Below are 23,459 nucleotides of genomic sequence, written 5' to 3'. Positions count from 1 at the left end.
CTCACGCTTATCTTTCCACTTTGAGACGTAAATCTTCCCCTTTCTTAGCCAAACATGCTTTCCTTTTTTAATTTTTTTTTGTGGTTATGTCCTTTGGATTCCCTTTTCTGTTTGACCTAAGTGTTCCCGTTGTATGTGTCTTACGCAGAAGAAGTTTATTGGACAGGGAAACGCTATTGTAGAAGTTATCCATAACGATCCATGATGATGGATCCATGATGATGAAGTCTTCCTCTATGTAAAAGCAAAGACTCATCTAAAGACAAGGCCTCATCCGGTGCATAAGCATTTTGATAATTTTTTATAAGAGTTTGTAAGAGTTCGGTTTATTTATTTAGTCTATCTGTACTATAATTTATACTATTACAATTAAGACTACGAAGAAGTGGTTCAAAACGTCTTCCAGACATCGTGCTTAAAAAAATTGGGTGCTTGTACAAAGGGTCATACGAAAATAATTTTCGTAAAACTGGAAACTTTATTTGCGCTTGCAACAAGCATATGCCTATAAAGCACTTTAACTCTTCCTTATTTGTTTCCGAAAATGAATTAAATCGACTGTTTTTGGCGTGAGGTCTATTAGTTTTTTCCAATTGTTTTCCATACAAATTAGTGCGTGTCACAAGCAAATCCATAACTTCCTCAGTCCACAAACAGTAAAAAACTTCAATTGGTTCAGGTACATGATCAAATGTAAGCTTTATTCCCACACTTGTTGTATCAAAATTATAATTTGGTATGTCACTTACAACATCGATCCATTCTTCATCACTATTGTCCTGTGTGGCATTCGCATTTCGAAGAACTTGTGGCTCAGAATAAATTAAATAGTCACTATCTGAGCTGGGCTCATCTTCTGTGGGCAAAAATTTAGGATCGCGATCATCAGAACCAGCAAAAGGGTCTTCCTCACTGGTAGAAGTTTCCCACCCAACAGAACTCTCACTTACATCTGCCTGATCACCCTCATCTGTCTTAACCTCGTCGTAAAATTGCAGCAATCTCTTAGTTTCCTGGGAGTCCATAAAACTCTAAAATGAATAAAAATCTTTTAAGTTGCAGGTATTTTGCGGCTTAAAACGATAATCTGTGATTTTTCTAAATTATTTATGTAAAAACTGTAATTTACTAATTTACCAATAAGCAACAGTAAATAAATCATTACTTACCAATAAATATAGATGATACAACAACAAAATTCAAACACTTTCTCACAGCCACAAAAAAACGATGTTTACAGGGACACTTGTAAAAACCTAATGGGACCGACCAGCAGAAAACGTCTGCATATGCAGCCCGAAATATCTAAACAGACAGGCTTAAACAAGTAAATTTATTTGAAAATATATCACTTGTGGGATAATTCTTAGAAAATAAATGCTATGTATAGGGACATAAAACTCAAAAGTACATATACAACCTAACAAATCATAGATGTTATAGATAATAGATGGCGGTACATAAGTTTGGACTCGGTGCGGAAAAGACTTTAATTCGCTATAACTTTAAAACAAGCAAAGATACCATCGTGCGGTTTTCACAGTATTTTTGCAAATTTTATCTACTTTTTAAATATGATGTCAAAAATATACCATTTAATTTGAATTTTTGGAGCAAAATGAAAAAAACTGAAATTATTACAAATTTCGCCCTCTGGCAGTTTTATTAGGAACTATAGGGTAGTGATGAGATCAGACTTTTAAAGCAGCTACATTTATCTTGCAAATAAATTTTGAATTGCTCAAATCGAATAAGTGTCTAATACTATTAGATAATACTATCTTTCGTACGTCAATCATTCATAAACCAAAAGGATAGCAAATTATCTAGGCTTACTAAAAATAATAGCAAAAGTATAAGTTAATATTTAAGTTTTTGGAGAAAAATACGTTTCTTTTAGTTAATTTTTAGTGCGCCCTCTTGCGGTGAAATACGGAACTTAAAAATAATTTCCAGAATTTTCTCATGGCAACTTTTATAATAACAAAAAAAATTCCATTGTTGCCAGATGTACAGATCGTGAGATACAGCCGCTTACCTCGCTTATTTGGCCACCCTGTACAATCTGATGGCAATACTATATCCATTAGTTTATGTTGAAAATTTGTTGAATTTAGTTGTTTATAATTTCTGTATGTTATAGTTACATTATTACTTTTCTGTTGACTAAGAGGTAAAAATACATTAATAATTGAATGGTCTGTAATTTTGGGAGTATGTTACACTTCTTAAATCCTTATTATTTGTGAGAAGGTCAATTTTTGTTGAAGATGTAGGTGTTATCCGGGTATAAGTGTTGACTAATTGGTATATTCCATAACTATTTATTAAATTGTTTAATTTATTGGCATAAAAGCTATTGTTTGCTATCTATATTAAAATCTCCCAACATTAGCAATGTGGCATCCAGTTTCAGGTTTTCTAAGCAACTCTCTAATTTTTCTATTAACATGGCTTCACTTGTGCTTGGGGAATGATATAAACAATATATATAAAGCCGGCTACAGACGGTATGGCAAGTTTTGGCCAATGTCCGCTCGTTCCAACGTTGGCACATCGTGTGCATAGAAAACATATGGCAAAACAAAGCCAACGTTGGCGCTGGCCAGGGCTCGCATAGGAAGCAGTTTCGACACACATCAAAGGAACTTGTTGAAACTCGCCAGTGAGCTTGATGGCCGTACACACGACAATATAGTATGCGCCTACCATTCGATGTGGTTTAACAACAATTATTTCTAACCTGTTTTAATATTTTAATAGTTTATCATATCTATTATCACTCAGTTAACACAACTACTATATTACAAAAAAATCATTCTTACCATTGTTAAATGCTGTAGCACTTACATTATAGCTTTGCAAACTTCTGGTACGATAGATGAGATTAACTGAGGGGAAAATTTAAACAAATATGACAGATTTTGATAACTGTCTCCTGTGGTAAGAAATCTTAGACTAATTGCTAAGCGCTCCTTGGGAGGTATACATTTTCTCATATTCGTATTTTGTTTAGCTATTTTCGGTCCTATTTTTTTTAGCAAATATTCAAAATCACTCGCAGATATTCTACAGACATTAGTGAATTTTATGGAGGCGTCCTTTCTTAAATCCCCAAGCAAATCACTTCCATTGTACCTAAAAAGATATGTATAACGAATAAATATACTTTAAATAATATAATATAGGTAATAATATCTACCTTGTCCTACTCGCATTGAGCGAACTAATCCACCACCTTCGTTTATTTCTTTGTTTAATAATTTTTTGACAGAAATAATGCAGTTGAACTTAAAAGTACAGCAGCCGATGCTATTATTTCATCATCGGAATCAGCCATTTTGTATGCAACTTGTATGCTTGTATACGTGTTCGCTTTCACTTGCCTCCAAAATACTGGCAAAGATAAAACATGTAGTATGTACGGTCGTCGATACGCGAATTTCAACCAAAAACCAGCGTTTGTATAAGCGCTCGCTAAAACACTGGACAAGGCTTGCTATGCCGTCTGTAGCCGGCTTTATATTTATGTTTTTCTAGCATAATTTCAATTCCCGATAACGACATATTGTTGCTAAAATCATAATTAACTATTTTTTTATATATATTGCTGTGCCTCCAGTACGTGAGTTTAATGAAAGATTGTTGATTGTGTTATATCCATCTATTTTTATTTCATTTTGAGTAAGTCCTCTGTTATGTGAGTTTCAGATACACACAAAATCAATGGTTTTACATTTTTTATAAACCATTTCAATTGAGTTTTACGAGTATTCAGACCTTGTATATTTAGGTATATTATTTGTGCTTTTAATTTATTTTTTGATTGCTATTTTTGACTTGGATAAATATTATTTGGATAGTTTATTTTTTGCTCTATTTGATTATAGACTGCATGGCACAGTTTTTATCATAAATATGGTGATCAAAACTTACGTTTGATATTTTTAGGACTTCACCTGCATATTTACAGTTTGACTTGATATTGATTGAATAATATTTGACATTCCTCAAATCTGTGATTACCAACACTTTTTCCACATATGGCATTTTGAGATTTGCATTCTTGAGAATGCAAATGCAATGAAGATGACCAAATTTGCATAAGACTGTATGTATTTGGATCTACTTCTATGAATAAATTGGTTACAATTTTAAAATATTTGTACGAGGTGTCTGTAAGTAAAAGAAATTTCCAAGGCCAGCACATAGATGCTGAGTAGTTAAGATTGTTAGTTAAGATGTATTCTAGAAGTAATATTAGTTAGTTGTAATTTTGACATCAAAAAAGCAAGTAAACACCACTCTAACGCCTTCGATTTACGATGACTTAGCCCGAACCTTTCCCCAACATCACAACCCAACGAAATAAGTAACTCGTAGTGAATTCATCAAAACAGTGCAGATTTTAGCTAAGCATTGTCCTTGCACAGCGTACTAGCTCCTGAGGGAATAGGGTATTATGTATTTATTGCCAAACCAAAGTTTATTAAATTTACTTTGTATTTTTTTTGTTGTATTGCATTTGAAAATAAACATTATGTGTTGCCATATATTTTTAAGACTAACCCATATCTGCTTAAATTTACTTAAACCTAATGGTTTAATACCTAGAAAAAATTCGAGAAATAAAATCTTGTAAATCGAGAGCTTTAGTTCAAGATTTTATAAAAATAATTGAAAAAAGAGGATATCAATACTACTGTTTGGCGAATCGATCAAAAAATTAAACGCATTTTAATTAATGGGCACTTTTATAATGAGGCACTCAGTGCAAGCAAATTCATCAAATAGGCTACAAATATGATTGAAGTAGAAGTTACTTGGTTTTTATTGCGATTAAAATAAAGGATAGTACTTATACAGGGTGGGGCATAGGAACCAAGTGTTTTTAGGTAGGATAGTACGCGTGTGTAATGCATAATTCACGTTATTCAACGTTCAACGTGAATTTCGTGGAAGATTCAATATTCATCGAAATGACTCTGTCCCCGCTCGAGACACGATCTTACGTTGGGTTCATAATCTTTGAACAGGGGGCTCGATAATGAAAAAAAAAATCACCTGGCCGCCAGCGTACTGTGCGTACTCAAAAGAACGTTGAAAGGGTTAGACAAGCGGTGCTGCAGAGCCCACGCCGCTCTGCTCGTCGTCATTCGGCAGCACTTCAAATCAGCAATCAGACTGTAAGACGGATTTTACATGGCGAATTACATTTTGATCCGTAGAAAATATCGGTTGTGCGGGAATGTAAGAGGTTATCCACAACGCTTGGGTTTTGCTCAACAAATGCTTCAACTTTATGAACAAATTGAAAACCTTTCCTTAGTTATGAGTGATAAAGCCCGTTTCCACCTTAATGGGCCGTGAACAGACAAAATTGTCGTTACTGGGCTGGCGAAAATCCGCGTGAAATGCATGAAAAACCTCTTCAATGTGGATATCCAAGATTTGTGGTTTTAGCAAGATGGAGCCACGGCACACACTGCCAGAGCATCTATTGCTGTTCTTCGCCACCTTCCTGATGGTTTCCTAACCATCTCATTTCCCGATTTGGCTACATTTTATGGCCTCCCCTGTCTCCTGACTTATCTATGTGCGATTTTTTCTTGTAGGCACACCTTAAGTCGCGTGTTTACAAGACCAAGCCACGTACGTTAGATGAATTAACCGAAGCGATTTGTCGCGAAGTCAGCCTAATCAATAGAGATCTATTGGAAAGAGTGGAGGCAAATTTTCTAGAACGACTTGTCAATGTCAATGAAAAACGTCAATGAAAACGGTCATCTCATGCCAGATATTATTTGCCGTTCATGAATATCTTAAAATGCTTTGTTATTACCTATAGTGTGTACCAATAAAAAATTTTTAGAGTAAAAACTTACAGTTTTATTATTATTTTAAAAACACTTGGTTACTATGTCTCACCCTGTATGAGTACTATATAATATATTTATCAATTAATAATGGCCAACTGCCCAATTTTGCAAAATAGAATAACTAAATACGTATTAAACTAACCTACAATGACAAAACCAAACCAAAGTGTAAAATAGTGTAAATACAAAATTTTGAAAATCATAAAATTCACAGTCGATTATCAAGTTATTACCACTAACATCACATTGACAAAGACAAGAGGAACAGTGTTACTGGGGAAGATCAACTAACATAAAATATAAGGTTTTGTTTAAAGTTGGTGGGCCTATGGAAAAAGCCAAGATCAGGTCATGTTTACTGATTAGCCAAACTTACCACCGTAGACAAAAACATGTTAAAGAAATAGTTATAGTTAGTTCGATATGTTGGGTTATGAAAAGAAACCACTTGTCGAATTTTTCTCGACCGGACATAAATGCCGATCATATTTGGAAGCGGAGGACAATGAGCTTGGAAACGACAATTCAATTATTTTTTTTAGTAAAAAAGAGCAGGCTCCAACTTAAATTTAGCAATTTATTTCAGTTCTCTAGCATTTATAGTTACTTCACAATTAATTTTCAAAGATCGAATAAATACGCCATGTTTAATTTTTTCCTTGTACCAGCGCGGCCGGGATGATACGTCACAGGCGCCCAACTGGACGCGACGACCGACGCTAGCATGTCGACCGCGCACGCTGCTTTGTTAATATTATTATGCATGTTTTTGCTGTTGTTTGTGTTTTTCAAAATGTCTGCTCCACATACCTGCTATAAATATTGTATTGTATTTTATTAAGTTTATATGTACATATGTTCTATGTCGAAAAACGCCTTAGACAAGGAAAATGGTTGAACCGGTATTAGCCTATATTTACAATGTTGACGAAGTGAGCCGAATTTTTCTCGCATTATGGTGACACGCTTACTTGTTTTTGAGTGTATTTTAAGAGATTCTTGGTTTTTTTTAAGTAAAATTTTTGGTTAAATCTATACTTTTTGGATATTACATCAAAGTGGGATGTTCAGTGTTTTGATTTAAATTTCGTAGGAAAAATAATTGCCAGATGACATTTTTGCAGATTTGGTGGCAAGCAGCTCGTTTCAGGTGCGTGATTACAGGTCCACTAATTTTCCTTGTCTAAGAAAAATGCTTAGTTTTTGAAAAACAGGGTGTCAAAGTAAAAGTTTATTTTTAATTATTTTTGAATAGAATTTATAGTTTTAAAATATTTACGTTTATATAATGGGTAAGTTGTCTGACTGACCACGAACAAATCCCTGCTCCATTGTAATTAGTCAACAAGCAAAATACGTCAATAATAAGTTAAAAGTTAAAGTGTCAACAAACAAAACCACCCTGTCAAAATAACGCCTGGGCACTAGGCTGTGGCTGGCTGGCTAGCGAGCACTCTATAATACACCGTCGCGTCGCGTCGGCGTCTATGACGTAGCGCGTAATTTGGACGGAATCTCGGGAGGTATAAAAAACCCCAGACTAGCAGCCTTATAACTTTGCAAATACTTACCCTAACAACTTGAAATAAACGTCATTGTTCTTATAAACTTATGTTGTATTTATTTTTTGGAAAATATATATATATATTTTTTTTAATTTTCCAAGCTTATCGCTGAGAGTAGGGAGTTTGCCGAGAATGGAGGGTGTTGTGAAACATCCCTGTTTTGCAAATATTTATGATTTCGTCTTGTCTGCAAAGTGTTCATGTGCAGGGTTTTCTTAGTCAGATGATATTCAACAGAGTCTTGATAATTGATGGCAGCATGGTTTCTCTTAAACAATATATGTGTCTTAAAAATTTATGTTCAAATCTTCCAATATATTGTAAGTACTTATGATGTATACATTTCTCCACACTTAGTTGTCTAATGTCTGTCAGTTCTGTTATTAGTTCCCTGTTATAATATACCTAGTGAATCACCTCTATTATATACCGGGTGTCCGGAAAAAGGTGGCCAATCCACCGGCCACATATAGGGTGGACCAAAATAATGCGACTTTCGTTATGCCATTTTTGAATTGGGTGCTCGGTATTCAATATACAGGTCGTCAAAATGAGAAATATAAAATCGTTTTTTTGAAGTATGTGGAGTGTTTCATAAGATATTAAATTAAAATTTGGTGTGAGGGGGTTTTTTGGAACAAGAAATTGAAATCCGTTCACGGATTCGCTATTTCTTGCAGAGGGCGCCACCTGCGGTATATTGCATGTGTTAAAAATACCAAAACTTTTTTATACCCCTGTATAATAAAGTTCCAGTAAAAAATTCTGAGTATCCAATCTTTTCTTGTAAAAAAAGTATTCTTAGTAAATGTCGACCTGAGAATCCGTTTATTAAATATCTTAATTTTAAAATCTAAATACTTCTTTCTAAACAAATTGGCTGACCTCGGGCTCCAGTAACTTTTTACGTACTGTCAAAGTGACAAATTCAAAAGCTTCTGACGCTCTTAACAAGCTTCGCAATCACTCCCAAAAAAAATCTACATTTTTTAATTACATATTTGTATTTCATGTGTTTATTTTTACAACTTATAAAACACATAATGGCTCATAAACCAATAAATTTACCGAAATGGCTTTCCGAAATGGATATATGGATATGGTTTTGATGTTTGGTAAGTTTTAAATATTATTGTAAACAGTAAATACCTGTCAATTCTCAACTAGGAAAATGTGAGTCCAATGCTAGTTTAACCGCTAGACGCTATGTCCAGATTTTCCGAAACGGATTCAAAATATTTTTTAAATTTGATTAACCGCCTAAGGGAGACTGGAAGTTTCAGCGAAAGACAGAAGGGTAATTGCGGCCTACCTCGTGCGGTTCAACTAGGGCAAGAGGAAGAAATTTTAAGAATTGTCGAAGAATCACCAAACATTAGTACTAGGGTTTTAGCTGAACTTGTGAGAAATATTGGAAAAATCAAGACACATAATATTTTATGAAGTCAACAACTTTACCCATTTTATCTTCAAAAAGTAGAGTCTTTTACCCGACTATTCCGAGGCAAGACTTGCTATTTGGAGATGGTTTTGTGAAATGAAATGGATTTTATAAGGGCGATTCTGTTTACTGACGAAGCCACGTTCACGAGAAACAGCATGACCAATATCTATAACGCACACATATGGGCTGAAGAGAATCCTAGGGCCATAGTTGAGACACATCATCAAGTAAATTTTAAAGTCAATGTGTGGGCAGGTGTTGTGGATAACTTTCTTTTAGCACCTGTTATTTTACCAGGTAATTTGACTGGTGATCATTTCTGTTGTTTCTACAAGAAATACTGCCCGATTTCCTTGATGATTTGCCTCTAAATTTAAGACAAAATCGTTGGTTTTAACTCGACAGTGCTCCGGCTCATTTTGCTATAAATGTTCGGTACTATTTACATGAAGTATTTCCTAACCGCTGGATTGGTCGGGTCGAGATGTTCCTGTTCCGTGGCCCGATCTTACACCTTTGGATTTTTCAGTCTGGGGATGCAAAAAAGACTTTGTGTATATGGTTCCGATTTTAAACGAGGATCATTTAAGGGAAAGAATCATTGTAGAAGGAGAGCATTTCAGGTTGAAACCAAATATTTTTCAAAGCCTTAGATTTTGTTTAATAAAGAAGGCTCGTATGTGTATACAAATGAATGGACGTCACGTAGAACAAATAATTTAGGGTCTCTATTCTATGATTTTTATTATAATAAATAATTTAGCATTAATTTAAAAAAATAATTTACGTTGATTTTGTTAATTTGTTAAAATGTATCCAAATTTTATAATTAAGATATTTGATAAACGCATTCTCAGGCCGACATTTACTAAGAATACTTTATTACACAGGGGTACAAAAAAGGTTTGGTATTTTTAACACATGCAATATACCGCAGGTGGCGCCCTCTGCAAGGTATAGCGAATCCGTGAACGGATTTCAATTTCTCGTTCCAAAAAACTTCCTCACACCAAATTTTAATTTAATATCTTATGAAACACTTACTTCAAAAAAACGATTTTATATTTCTCATTTTGACGCCCTGTATATTGAATACCGAGCGCCCAATTAAAAAATGGCATAACGAAAGTCGCATTATTTTGGTTCATCCTATATGTGGCCGGCGGATTGACCTCCTTTTTCCGGACACCCTGTATATGCATAGACATTTAAAAAAAGTCTAGTTCTTCCGAAGTTAAACAATGTTCAGTCATACACATGATTGTTATATTTTATGAAAGTCAGAATAAAATTTAAAAAAAATGACATTTTAAACTTAAATATAATTCCAGGTTTACCAAGGTTTAAAACGTTTTTTTTTAAGTTTTTTTTTTGGATCTTTGTCTCTAACTCACTCCTCTTATTTTCAACAAGACTTTTCAGTCTTAGGTGCATTCGGAATTATGGAGCTCCAAATATCTAAAAAAATAAGTAAAAAATAAATCTTTAAAATAGTTTTGAGTAATCTTTTAATACGTTTATAATACGGACAAATTTTGTAGCCAATATTTTGCTTTATAAAATATTATATACCTTCGTAGGTAAGTCAAGTTTCTTCATTATCACAACAAAACAGCGCCATCCAACGACCACAGCCGAAGAAAGTAAACCCAAGAGGACCCGGGGCTATACCACCTCCTCCCGATGAAGGAGGACCTGTCAGCCTTCCGGCTTTTTCTGCACCTGCAAAAAAGGAGAAACCTCCTCCACCACCTCCTCCAAGACCCTTTAAAACTCACGGGAGAAGTTCATCCCTTGATTTAAACAGGTACCTTTAATGATTTAAATGTGTATGTATTTTTAGAGAATTTAGCAAAATGATTTTTTTTTTAACCAAAAAATACCCCTGTAGACTAACGAAAGCCAGTGCTCCTCCTCCTGTGGTGCCACCACGTGTCAGTCCAAGCAATCATTCACGGAAACTCATAATTCAAAAGTCAGAACAGAACAACGGGACTACTTACGCGCACGATAATTTTGCAGATTTCGATCAATTCGAACAATACGAAAACGTACAAGAAAATTGCATATTTCCAGGTATAAGCTTTATTTTCTAAGTATGATAAAATAATAAGTTTTTAATTTTAATTAGTTTATTTATTGTTGTTTTTATTCCCGATAACGGGTAATTTTTGTTTTATTTGGTAAACGTATATGTTTTTTGTAATGTTCTGTATCTGATGATGGCTGTTTACACAGCCGAAATGCATAATACCTACATTTACCTAAGTGACCTACATGCTTTTTTCTTGGAGATAAAGACTTCCCCTATTTGTAATATTTATACAGTGTGGTGACTTTAACTGGAATAAAATCAGTTAAAACTAATCAAAATTTATCTCGCAAAATTCCTGAGACCCGTCGATTTTTGTTTATTTTTTTTCACATTTTAAGATAGTTTTTGTATTTTTTCACCTACAGGGGGGATCCAAATTAACCCAAACTTTTTTTTATGGAAAAAAAGTTTGGGTTATTTTTTTAATTTATTTATAATTTTTTATTTAGTTTTTTTTTCATAAAAAAAATGGAAAGCCACTTTTTTTAAACTCTCATTGAAAAGAGCCCTTTTTCTTGATTAAATTGCCCTATTTACTTTTGTGATTATCTAAAGGAGAAATACGAAAAAAAAAATAAAAACCATTAATGTATTAAAAGTTGCGTTTAATGTATAAGATGCTGAAAATGAGCACCATTTACTTGTTGGCAAAGCCCAAGACGATAATAAAATTCGTTTTTGACATTTTCTAACACTGGAGATATTTGTCGGATTTCTTGCCTAATACGTTCTTTGAGTTCGTCTAGGTTTCCTGGTTTGCTCATATAAATTTGACTTTTCAAATGTCCCCACAGAAAAAAATCAAGTGGGGTGAGATCGAGAGAACGTGCCGGCCACTCGATTGCACTCCTTCTACCAATCCATCTGTTTGGAAAATGTCATTAAATACTGGCGTACATTACGGGCATAATGTGGGGGAGCACCATCTTGTTGCATCCAGATTCTTTCATCATACAAATCTGGATCGAACTGACTCGGATATAAGGCACGTAAGACTGGAACTAGTTCATGTTCAAGAAATTCTAGATATCTTTTCCCAGTTAAAGTATCATTAAAGAATATGGGCCCTATAACTTGCCTGCCAATTATCCCAGCCCAAACATTAGTTTTCTGGGGATATTGTGTATTAGTTTCCCTTACCCAGTGTGGGTTCTCGTCAGACCAGTAGCGACAGTTCTGCTTATTAACATGGCCATTTAGGGTGAATGTAGCCTCATCAGAAAAAAATGTTCCACTCCGAAGATATGCGATTTTCGTCAATGGCGTTCATCATTAATTCACAGAACTGAACTCTGCGATCTGGATCGTCTTCCAATAGCTCTTAAACGGGTTGCATTTTATAAAGTCGTTTGTTTACACTTTTTAAAATTTTTAGCACAGATTTATGATGCATAGAGTTTTCGAGAGTTATTCTTCTGGCTGCAGTTACCGGATTTTCTTCCATCGCTAACAATACATTTAATTGGGTGTTTTCATCGATTTTAGAAGACCTTTGTCTTGAAACATCCCTTACGTGCCCAACTTCTCGAAATCCGCTTTCGATTTTACTAACCGTACCTTGGTTAATAGGTGGCAAATCTGGATATTTCTGCCTGAATAAGCGGACAACCTCTAGCTGAGTACGACTTCGGTCCCCATAACCAATCATCATTAAGATTTCAATCTTGTGGGATTCGGATAAACAAGGCATTTTTTCAATATAAGTTAACTTATTTAACAACTGGTTAAAATTCACTTTAACAGTGACACTACAACAATGTCAGGAAATGTCTCGAAACCAATAAAATAAACAAACACGCCAAAAATTTACCAACACAAAATATTTCGAGACTTTTAATAATTTAATGGTTTTTATTTTTTTTTCGCATTTCTCGTTTAGATAATAACAAAAGTAAATAGGGTAATTTAATCAGGAAAAAGGACTCTTTTCAATGAGAGTTTAAAAAAAGTGGCTTTCCATTTGAAAAAAAAAAGTTTGGGTTAGTTGGACCTCCCTGTAGGTGAAAAAATACAAAAACTATCTTGAAATGTGAAAAAAAAATAAACAAAAATCGACGGGTCTCAGGAATTTTGCGAGATAAAATTTGATTAGTTTTAATTGAATTTATTCCAGTTAAAGTCACCACACTGTATACACATTCTCCTACAAAATATGGACTTTTATTCAACTGATAAAATAATATTTCGGCACAACATTTAAATTTGAACTCAATTGACAAGAATTTTGATAATTAATCGGCTTCTACTTTTGCAAATAAGATTACTGAAAAAAAAAATACTGTTATACAGGGTGTAAATAAATAAATCCGAAAAAGTTCAGGGGCTGATTCTTGGGTAAATTTTAAGAAAAACACTTTATATGAACGTATGTCCTTATGTAACTTTTGAGATACCAGGTGGTAAAGATTGAAGAAAAATATATGTTTTTTTTCAAGACAATAGACAATAGAATTTTATTGCTTCTAAAGTAATACAATACAGGATGTCCCAAAATTAGTGGACGAAACGCGAACCCTGTATTCTTTGGTCAAAAATAACCTCACTTTTTCCTATAAACATATAGGTATCGGCAAACGCCCCCCAAGGGAGCTACGCCCCTTTTAACTCTTTCAGGCACAAGATTTTTCCCCATTTCTAGTCCCATGTTGCAAAAAATACTAAAAGTTCTGATTTAATTTCTTTAATTTTCTCAATCATAATTGAACTAATTCATAAAAATTTAAAATTCTTATATATTTTTTTTAAAATGAAATGCCTTGGTGGTACAAAATGTGTACCACCGTGCAACTTGAACTAAGGCTAGAAGGCAATTATGAAAAATAAAAAAAAGATTATTCTAGAGAAAACCTGAAGTATTTTACTAATTGATAATCAAAATTACCAATATCTACTTTGTTTTGTGATATTCTTGAAAACAGTCTTTAGATTTGCCTAAGCATAACGGAACTTTACACACTGTACAAGACCATTCTGTACGAACTTGGTGGATTCTGGTACTACATCTGGCACATCTTCGTCTTGTAGTCCTTACAGGCTGATGATCTGATGACGTGAAACGCACTTCGTCTGGTACTATTCTTTTTATTTTCTTGAAAGATTCCGATTGCGTCTCATGATCTGTACTAATTTGGACGTATCGTTCTGCCAATAACCAACACCACCGAAATAAACACATCTTTATTTCGGTGGTGTTGCAATAACCCATTAACAACTCTTCGACGAAAATCTTTTAGGGGTAACCTTTTTAGACCTCTTAGTCGATAGAGAGTAAACGAATTGACGACGCAGCAATCAATGAAATGGAAAAAAATTCTCATCCACCATTTTTTACTTTTACGATCTAGCTCATAAGATGATTTCATTTGGTCGAAACGGTCCACCAAGTTCATGTTACTATTGTAGTCCACTAGTGCCATAGGACAAGGAACAGGGATTTTACTACCATCGTTTTGTTTTCGTTGCACAGAGCTTTTTACCGTTGGATCATGATAATTAGTCAAAATATGGATTGCTTCTTTGTCTTTCCATTTAATCAAACTGATCCCATCAGAACTTATTGAATAATCATATTCACCTTGCTTCAAAAGTTTATCTTCAGTCATTTTTGGAAGATGTTTTCTGTTCGACTGAACTGTGCCATATGCATGAATGCCCCGTTCTTTGAGGATTTTCAATAACATATACGAGTTGAAAAAGTTATCAAAAAAAAGGAGGTGATTTTTTTGTTGTAGATCCTCGGTAAGTCTAAGTATTACCTTTTCCCCTAACGAATGTTCCACGTAGGCTTTTTCGGCATATATTGCTTCAACGCACTTCGCCCCTTAAATTTTACCACTGATTCATCGATTGCGATGTTTTTTGTACAATCATAATATTTTTTTAAATTCTCCTTAATTTTATCTATAAAGGGCCTAACTTTATACAGTTTATCGAATCCTGCATCCCCTTTTTTTGGCATTACGCTATTGTCATTGAGGGGAACCTGGCTGGAAGCAACCAACCGAATCTATTTACAGCCATAAACTGGGAAATGTAATTATCGTGCATGTCTTCGTCGACACTCCAATAGTATCTATAACTAGGTAGTGGTTTGATTCCCATGAGAATATTAAGACCAAGAAAAACCTTCCGCCGGCCGGGTTTATTAGATGTAAATTTTGAGTAGACCATGAAACTTTAGGTGGTTGATTATTTGATTTTTGTAAATACCTTGAAAGTGGGACGTCATCATCGCTGGAGTCATCATCACTACTGATCATAATATCATTAGGCTGTATTTCACAGAAATTATTTTCATTGTCGGACTCTTCTGAAATAATTGATTCCTGATCACTTGGAACTTTATCTATCATTTCTAATTCCTCGTAGAACTCTTTTTCAGTCATATCGACCAATTTTAAGTCTATAGGATATTTACTGCTGCCAGCGAAAGCTATAGCCTGACAAAAAAAATACCCTTATTGCATACTGGTACAAATTAGGGACTCATTAAAATTATGTTTTTTTCAAACCATAATCCTTAATTTTTATTGCATTTATGTTTTTTACATACATCATAAAACGCAAATAAACCTTATCAAAATAAAAACAACACTAAATATTTATAAACAAAAACACGTGCTTCTTGCAACATCTAATCCGTTTGACCAGTCAAGACAGGAAATATTTAAGCAGTATAGATAGCAGTATATTTTATACTATACTTACTTATATAATTATTATATAGTAAAAATCCAAATCCATGTTCATTTAATATATGGTAGGGATATGTGGTACAGAATATAATATGTATGTCGCTGTGCCGAACAGGAAAATGAATTTGAAAGGTGGTTTATTTTTTGTTCCACTATGCATCTTTTAGCTATTTATTTGTGGTACGATTTATGTACCACACTGCCGAAAAGAGTTAAAGGGAGCACCTGAAGATGGTTTTTTCCACTTATTTTCGAAACGGGTAAATATAAAAATTTTAAATTTTGGTATTCTACCAATTTTGATGTGCTGAATTTAGTTGTCATTTCATAATTTTCATTATTCATTATTTAGTCAGGTGCGTATCATTTAGAGGGTGAGCCCATGATGAGAAAGTTTTTGTTTTTTTTTTCTTTAAATTATAAAAATTTAAAGCTTTTTACGTAAAAAAGTACCTCTTGGTCAATAACGCTAGGAATTACCATTTTCGAGAAAAACGCATTTAAAAATAACGCTGCGTAGTATTATTAATAACAATTTTTATTAAAATTCAATAGCATGCTTCAAAAGTAAATTAACAAATAAAATTGCAAACAGATAAAAATACTATTTTATTTGAGGCAAATGTTCAAACAAGTTTCCGTTTTCCTGAATGCATAACCTGGATCTTTTTTGAATATGTTGGGTCGATCTAAGAATTTCGAATCGGTTTTCTCTTATTTGGCCTGCAGCTGCGAGAATTCGCCTCTGAAGCTATTCTGGAGTATCAATTTCGGTGGCATAAATAATATTGCACATATTACCCCAAAGATAATAATCCAGAGGATTAAGGTCGGGCGATCGTGCAGGCCAGTTTATTGGACCACCTCGGCCTATCTATCTGCCTGTAAAATTATTGTCCAGCCAGTTTCTCACCTGTCGGCTGGTGCCCCATCGGGCTGAAATCATTTCCAACCGAGTTTCTATGGGAACATCGTCCAGTAAATCTCTGAGATTGTTTTGAAGAAAATTTAAATAATGACGACCATTTAACCTGTGTGGCAAAATAATTGGGCCTATCAATTTATCTCCGATCAAACCCGCCCATACGTTAAAGGAAAATCTATGCTCAAAGTTAGTTCGTCGAACTACACTCGGATTCTCGATGCTCCAAAAATGAGTATTACGGCTGTTAAAGCCCTTACTCCTAGAAAAAGTTGCCTCATCTGACCACAAAATTTTTTGACTAAGATTTGGGTGATTTAAAATCCAATGACAAAAGTCTACTCGAGCTGAAAAACTTTCTTCTTCTAACTCCTGAACCCTTCTATAATGGAAAGGATGGCATCCTAACATCTTAGTCATTCTTCCAATCTGAAATTATTTTTAAATATTTTAAATTTCATAGGAAATAAGCCTAAACCTTAGTAAGCCACTAAACATTCCAGTTAGTCGTCAAAAGGATTTGTTTTGGGCTGTTTGATGTTTGTGGTAAGACTTATCCAAGTAAATAAAGTAAATAATAATAATAATAGTAATTAGAGTATTTTGAAATGAATTTAATGCAATCCGACGATAATAATTAATAACAACACTATTTATACCAAGCTCAATTTTCAGTTATAAGTACTTTAAATTTAATTTTTTGGATAACAAATTAGGTACTTAATTATTTATCGTATTTAATTTTACTTACATTTGACTTTGGGATATTGGTAATCTCTTCTAAGGTTCTCAATGATATTTGAGGGTTTTCTTCAATTAAATTCAGTACTTTCCCATAACCATCATTTGCAATTGGTCTTCCTTGCCCTCGAGCACGTTCGAAGGATCCATATTCTAGTAAATTTCTATGAATTCTAACAAAAATTTTCCAATGTGGAAGCCTTCTTGCAGGAAACCTCCGCCGATACTCTCGTGCAGCGGCATGTGCGTTTCCATCGCAAAACCCATACATAAAATGAATATCTACTTTTTCACGGGTCGAAGTCTTCCATAGTTAAAAAGATATTATAATATAACTGTACTGCGCTTACCGCCATATCATTGCGAACTAAATCCTATAGAACTGATATGGGCGCAGGTAAAAGGATGTGTAGCAAGACAAAACACGACTTTTAAAATGAAAGATGTTAAGCTACTGTTTGATCAAGCCATTACGGAAGCGACACCAGAGAATTGGCGAAAAGCAGTCCAGCATGTAATTAAGCAAGAGGACAAAATGTGGGATCTTGACAACCTCATCGATCAGACAGTCGATCCTTTAATTATAATGTCAAGAAGTAATGACAGTTCGTCAGATGACGAAGAAGACTACAATCTATTATAATTTAAAATTGTTATACACTGTTCAAAAAGTGCCAGATCCAAAAGTGACATTTTCAACTGTTTTACTCTACATATTATGTTCAATAAATTTGTGAAAAAAATATATTACTCCATTTAAACAAAAGTAACTTTCTAAAATAAAATAGCATTTAAGTACATTAATTATAAGGTAAAAAACAAGTCCCAGTTGCACGCCTTTGGCGAACCGTTTTCAATGTTTATCAGTGGGTAACAATGGGCAAAACTCATAAATTGACCCAAAACCGGGTGGCACTACCTGCAATCAACGAAAAGAAAGAATTTTACATTGAAACTAATACCCAACTAAGGTAGTGGCATAAAATATTGGTGGATCACCAGGTACCACTTTTGCATACCTAATGAGGTTTTATTGCTCTACACACTTCTGAAATAGAGTATAACAATTTGAATGCAAAATGACAACTAATCAATTACAACAAATGTTAATGTCATTATGCAGTGTGTCAATTTTTTCCAAAGCCTGCTACTAAGTTTTCATAAAAATTGGTAGTGAAAATAATACTATGCAGCGTTATTTTTAAATTCGTTTTTCTCGAAAATGGTAACTCGTAGAGTTATTGACCAAGAGGTACTTTTTTACGTAAAAAGCTTCAAATTTTTAAAATTTAAAGAAAAAAAAAAACAAAAACTTTGCACTCAATTTTTTTTAGGTATTTTTTTAGGCTCACCCCCTAAATGATACGCACTTGACTAAATAATGAAAATTATGAAATAACAATCAAATTCAGCATATCAAAATTGGGAGAATGCCAAAATTTAAAATTTTTATATTTACCTGTTTCGAAAATAAGTGGAAAAAACCATCTTCAGGTGCCCCCTTTAAAAGGGGCGTAGCTCCCTTGGGGGCCGTTTGCCGATATATGTTTATAGGAAAAAGTGAGGTTGTTTTTGACCAAAGAATACAGGGTTCGCGTTTCGTCCACTAATTTTGGGACACCCTGTATATACTTATAGTAATAGAGTACAGGCATTACAAGGAAAAATATCTTTAAACAAAAACAAAATAAAGAAATCTGCTGAACCATAAAGCACCGTTTACAAAAATTACAGTTATAAAATAGGTAGCGAGGCAGAATTATTTAATATAAAAAAACTAAAAACAGTAACGTAAAACGTAAAAAATTGGCTATAGTTATAACCTAAAACATTTTTTACCTGTTACAAAATACAACACATTAAATAAATATTCAGTGGATTAAAAAAAATATATATTGTATGAAATATTGGAAAGTCGATTGTAGCTAGGCATATTCTAGGCATTCAATGTTCTAAGTCGTTTTCATTTTTAGGGGATGTATATGAAGCAGAAAGGAAAAAACTCTTTGACAAACTGTTCAAGGAGAGCACTGATGAGGCACCAAAGAAACATGGCGCTTTTGAAGTTTACAGGTTAGAGTAGATTAATAATCATTAATAGAGTCTAAAAAAACCTGGCTCATGCACTGGGTCTATTTGGTTCAAATTAAAAAAGAATTAATTAAAATAAAGTCGTGTAGCAGTGGTTTGGTTTCGTATAAAATGACTAATATTATTAAAAATATTAAAATTAAACCCAGGTTTTTAGAGGAATTTTTAAAAGAAATATTAGCGTTTCCGATACTTAGATCCAACTGACTCAAGATATTTTCACGTAGTTTATCATTACAAAATAATAAAGCCACCAATTTCAAGGGGTTCAACCTCCTTGCATGTGACCCGCGGACATCTCACAAAGCGCCCGAAGATCCGTATTTATTCTAAGGAGAGCCTCTGTCGCATTTTCTGGCTTAAAAGAGTATAAAATAGTGTCGGCATATAAATGATAATCACAATGGCGAATAGAATTAATAAAATTAGACGTGTAAATTGTAAAAAGAAGGGGGCCCAAGACACTTCCCTGTGGGACACCTGAGTGTAAAGTCATTACCTCAGAGTACTTTCCATCAACTAATACCCTCTGCATCCTGTTACTTAGAAAAGATTGAATCATAGATTGGGCATTAAACCGAAAACCAATATAAACCAAAATACTCAACAAAACATCATGATGACAAGTCAAAAGCTCGTGAATAGTCTAGAAGTACCAGAACGCTCGCTTTGCTGTTATCCAATTCCCTATTAATACGGTCTGTAATCTCAGCCCACGCAGTTTTACAACTATGTCCACGCCAAAATCCTGACTGCTTTTCTGGCAAAATATTATTACTTGAAATAAAGACAGAAATTTGCATTGCCATAACTTTCTTTAAACTTTTGGACATAGCTGGTAGGATAGAAATAGATCTTAGCTGTCCATTATGCCCAATGACTGCTTATTTACTTTTGGATAAGGAATAGGAATGGCCGACTTTCAAGCACTTAATTAAATGTTTAATATAAGGAATGATAAAGGGGCAGCACAATATTAAAATAGTACTGTTAATATCATCGCTTCCAGAAGCCTTACATTTCATCCCAAGCACAATATTAGAAATTGTATCCTCTGTTACTTCAGTGAAACAGAATTCCTGACTTTTTTATTATTCTTGTAAAATTCTAAAAGGTCTTTGTTAGGAGCATAGTTTGAATTTGTTGTGCTAACAAAATGTGAATTGATCTCATTAGGTTTTTTTAAATGAGTCGGAAGTGAATTTATTTTTCTATTTACAACAATATTTTTTTTTAATTCAGCCCACTTTTGTCTAGAGTTACAACTTTGGAATTTTATATTTAGGTAATACAAAATCATTTATTTTTGATTGCCAAATGACTGACCACTATCCGATTGTTTTTTGTTTTAAGAATGCCTTTGTGAAGAATGGTCAAAGATCACAAGATATTACAACAAAAATTTCAATAGAATGTGTCTACAAAACAAATCTTGGAATTGTATTTATCAAGCTTAGAGTCTAAATATCACAACTTTAAAGTTTATAAGTACATTAAAGAAATAAATGGCTAAAAATACTCATACAGTAAACCACCAAAAATAAATGGATTACTAAATTTGTTTTAGATCAGATAAAACCAAAAAATATTTTATAGAGTCAATGTATCGAAAATTCTGAAAATATTGAGCTTAAAACTTACTTACTTACTGAGGCTTAAAAATTAGGTGGCAAAATCTATAAAAAAAAAAATATTTTGTACAGCAAGAAATTTTAAAAAGTAAAAATCAATGTCAGTTATTATGGAAATGTGCTAATACATTATGTAATAAGTCCATATAAAAAACCGAATTCACATACTTTATTTAGTGCCGCCCGAAATGTTCAAAATGCCATTCATCATTTTCAATGCACTAAACCGTTTTTCTTGGGTATTCGAAATTGCAGTCTCTACTTCAGCAACTGACAGCGTCTGCATGCAATCCCTAATTCCCAATCATGTTTTGTCGTGTTGCAGGTCTTGTTGCAAAAACCATATCTTTTACTCGACCCCATAAATCCAGGGATGTTAGGTATGGTTCAGTTCAGAGATCTATTAGAATCTTTGATGTGCCGCAAATAGTCCGTGTGCTAGTGTTGCTTGTATTGTCACGTGACATGCATGTTTAAATCGCAAAATTTTATGTGGAAAGAGTCATAAAGTAATATTCTAAGCGATTTTTAATCATTTTCATTTGATTCGTAAAATTTGACTACATGCGCCCAGGTACTATTTTCTTAGACCTCAGCTGACCTCAGAGTCACAGCCACTCAAGCGTGAAAAGTTGCACAGGTCCGGCCTTAAAATTTATTTGTATTTAAAAGTTTATTATTCGGGATTTTTGGGTTTAGTTTTATAAAGTTAGAAATTCAGGATAGTTGATAGCAAGATAATATTTAATTTAAATATAACATTTAAGCACGTTAAATAAGTTTAACCAAAAATTTTAATTTAATAAAGTTTAGTTTTTAGCGCCATTAGTGGGGTGTTTATAACAAGTGATGAGAGAATAGGTGGTACGAATTACTTAGGTACAATTTATTCTGTGGATTAAGGCATTAAATATTTACTTTTTGACACAAAAGTGTAAAATGTTTTGGTTTGTCTTCAAATTTTATATATTCCCTTTTTGGGTATTGAGATTTATTTTTACTTGGTGGTGATTATTAATAAAGATTTTGGCTGCTATATTCAATGTCTTTTATTATTTTTTTTTTAATTAATACATTATATGAAATATTATTATAATAATATACCCATGAAAACCCCCATCTCTATATTTAGTACCAACTTCTTTTGATAAAAATAAATATGTAGTCAGAAAAGTGGAAGTATATTTTTTAAAATAAACTTTAACATTAAAAATCATCTAGCTGTCTTTATCTTATGCGTGTAAAAGACACAAGTTTTACTTATGAAAAAACACACTTTACATCTGAATGTAATATTTATTAATTTGTTTGGCTCATATTTAGTTATTGTGCATAATAGGAGAGATTAGATAAAAATTAACAAAAATAAATGCTTATACTAAAAACTAAAAATCTTATACAAAAGACTACATTTTAAGTATACTGGATCGTAAAACTACAGCGAAGATACTAAATACTTTTATAAATTTAACCATTCTTTTGAATCTGGCCCAAAGAGTTAATACAATTTTCTAAATTCTGTTTTTTGCCTTTGTTCTTTAGCAGTTTCTTCCATTAAGGAAGAAAACAGTTTCTCTGTTGCCGTTATGGATTCCAACTTCATCTCGCACATCAGCATATGGATACTAAAGCATCATATTATATATACTTTATTGTGTCGCTGAAGGACAAACAGGGGTAGTAAGCTGAAAAAAACAAAACTTTAATCTTGTTTAATTTAGTAAAAATAGGGTTTTCTTATTATGGCAAAAAAAGGACTTTTTTCCAGAGAATGGAGGAAGAAGCAGTCTTTATTGTGTCGCTGAAGGACAACAGGGGCAATTAGCTGTAAAAAACAAAATTTTAGACTTGTTTTCTTAATAAAAGCAGTGTTTTTCTTACCATAGCAAAAAAGGGGTTTTCTCAGAAAATGGTGGAGGAAGCAGTTTTTATTGTGTCACTGAAGGACAAACAGGGGCATTAAGCTGTAAAAAATAAAATTTTAAACTTGTTTAATTAATTAAAATATGGTTTTCTTACTATGGCAAAAAAGGGATTTTTTCCCAGAGAATGAAAATCATACATCAATCATAAATGTATCATACCATGTTTCGGCTAAATAATATATGGATCTTTCTTCCTCCCAAAATTATTTAATTTTCCTAAATATTCTATACACCACCTGACAATTCCATTACAGCAGCTCTTTTGTTAACCATCTTAAGCTTAAATCCGAGTTTTATCAGGTATCTCCGCAAGGTTGAGACTGAGAAATTTTTGTCTCTTGCCGATACGGTATCATTATCCATTTCTATGGTCAGAACCTCATTGTTTTTGTATTTATCCACACCTTTCCTTAGCAATTTGGCAATATCCGTGTCAAGTCCCTTTGATTGTTCTGCATCTTTCCTTTTTATT

The 23,459-nt window shown here is 33.4% G+C and overlaps 1 protein-coding gene across 3 annotated transcripts in view; it reads left to right on the top strand.

Moving 5' to 3' along the window:
• LOC126738016 (ralBP1-associated Eps domain-containing protein 1) overlaps positions 1-23,459 on the top strand; it is an 88,624-nt gene that overhangs the window by 33,340 nt on the left and 31,825 nt on the right. For all 3 annotated transcript variants that reach the window (XR_007661187.1, XM_050443178.1, XM_050443177.1), the window contains exons 8-10: positions 10,469-10,695; positions 10,780-10,964; positions 19,314-19,413. Coding sequence is in view for 2 of the 3 variants with exons in the window: in XM_050443178.1 (XP_050299135.1) it covers positions 10,469-10,695; positions 10,780-10,964; positions 19,314-19,413 (512 nt within the window). In the remaining variant the exon portion in view is untranslated. The remainder of the gene's footprint in view (positions 1-10,468; positions 10,696-10,779; positions 10,965-19,313; positions 19,414-23,459) is intronic.

This window comes from Anthonomus grandis, chromosome 6 (assembly GCF_022605725.1).
Source record: "Anthonomus grandis grandis chromosome 6, icAntGran1.3, whole genome shotgun sequence".
Classification (NCBI taxonomy): Eukaryota; Metazoa; Arthropoda; class Insecta; order Coleoptera; family Curculionidae; genus Anthonomus; species Anthonomus grandis.
The sequence above is the reverse complement of the archived record's forward strand: the minus strand, read 5'-3'. Positions and strand labels throughout refer to the sequence as shown.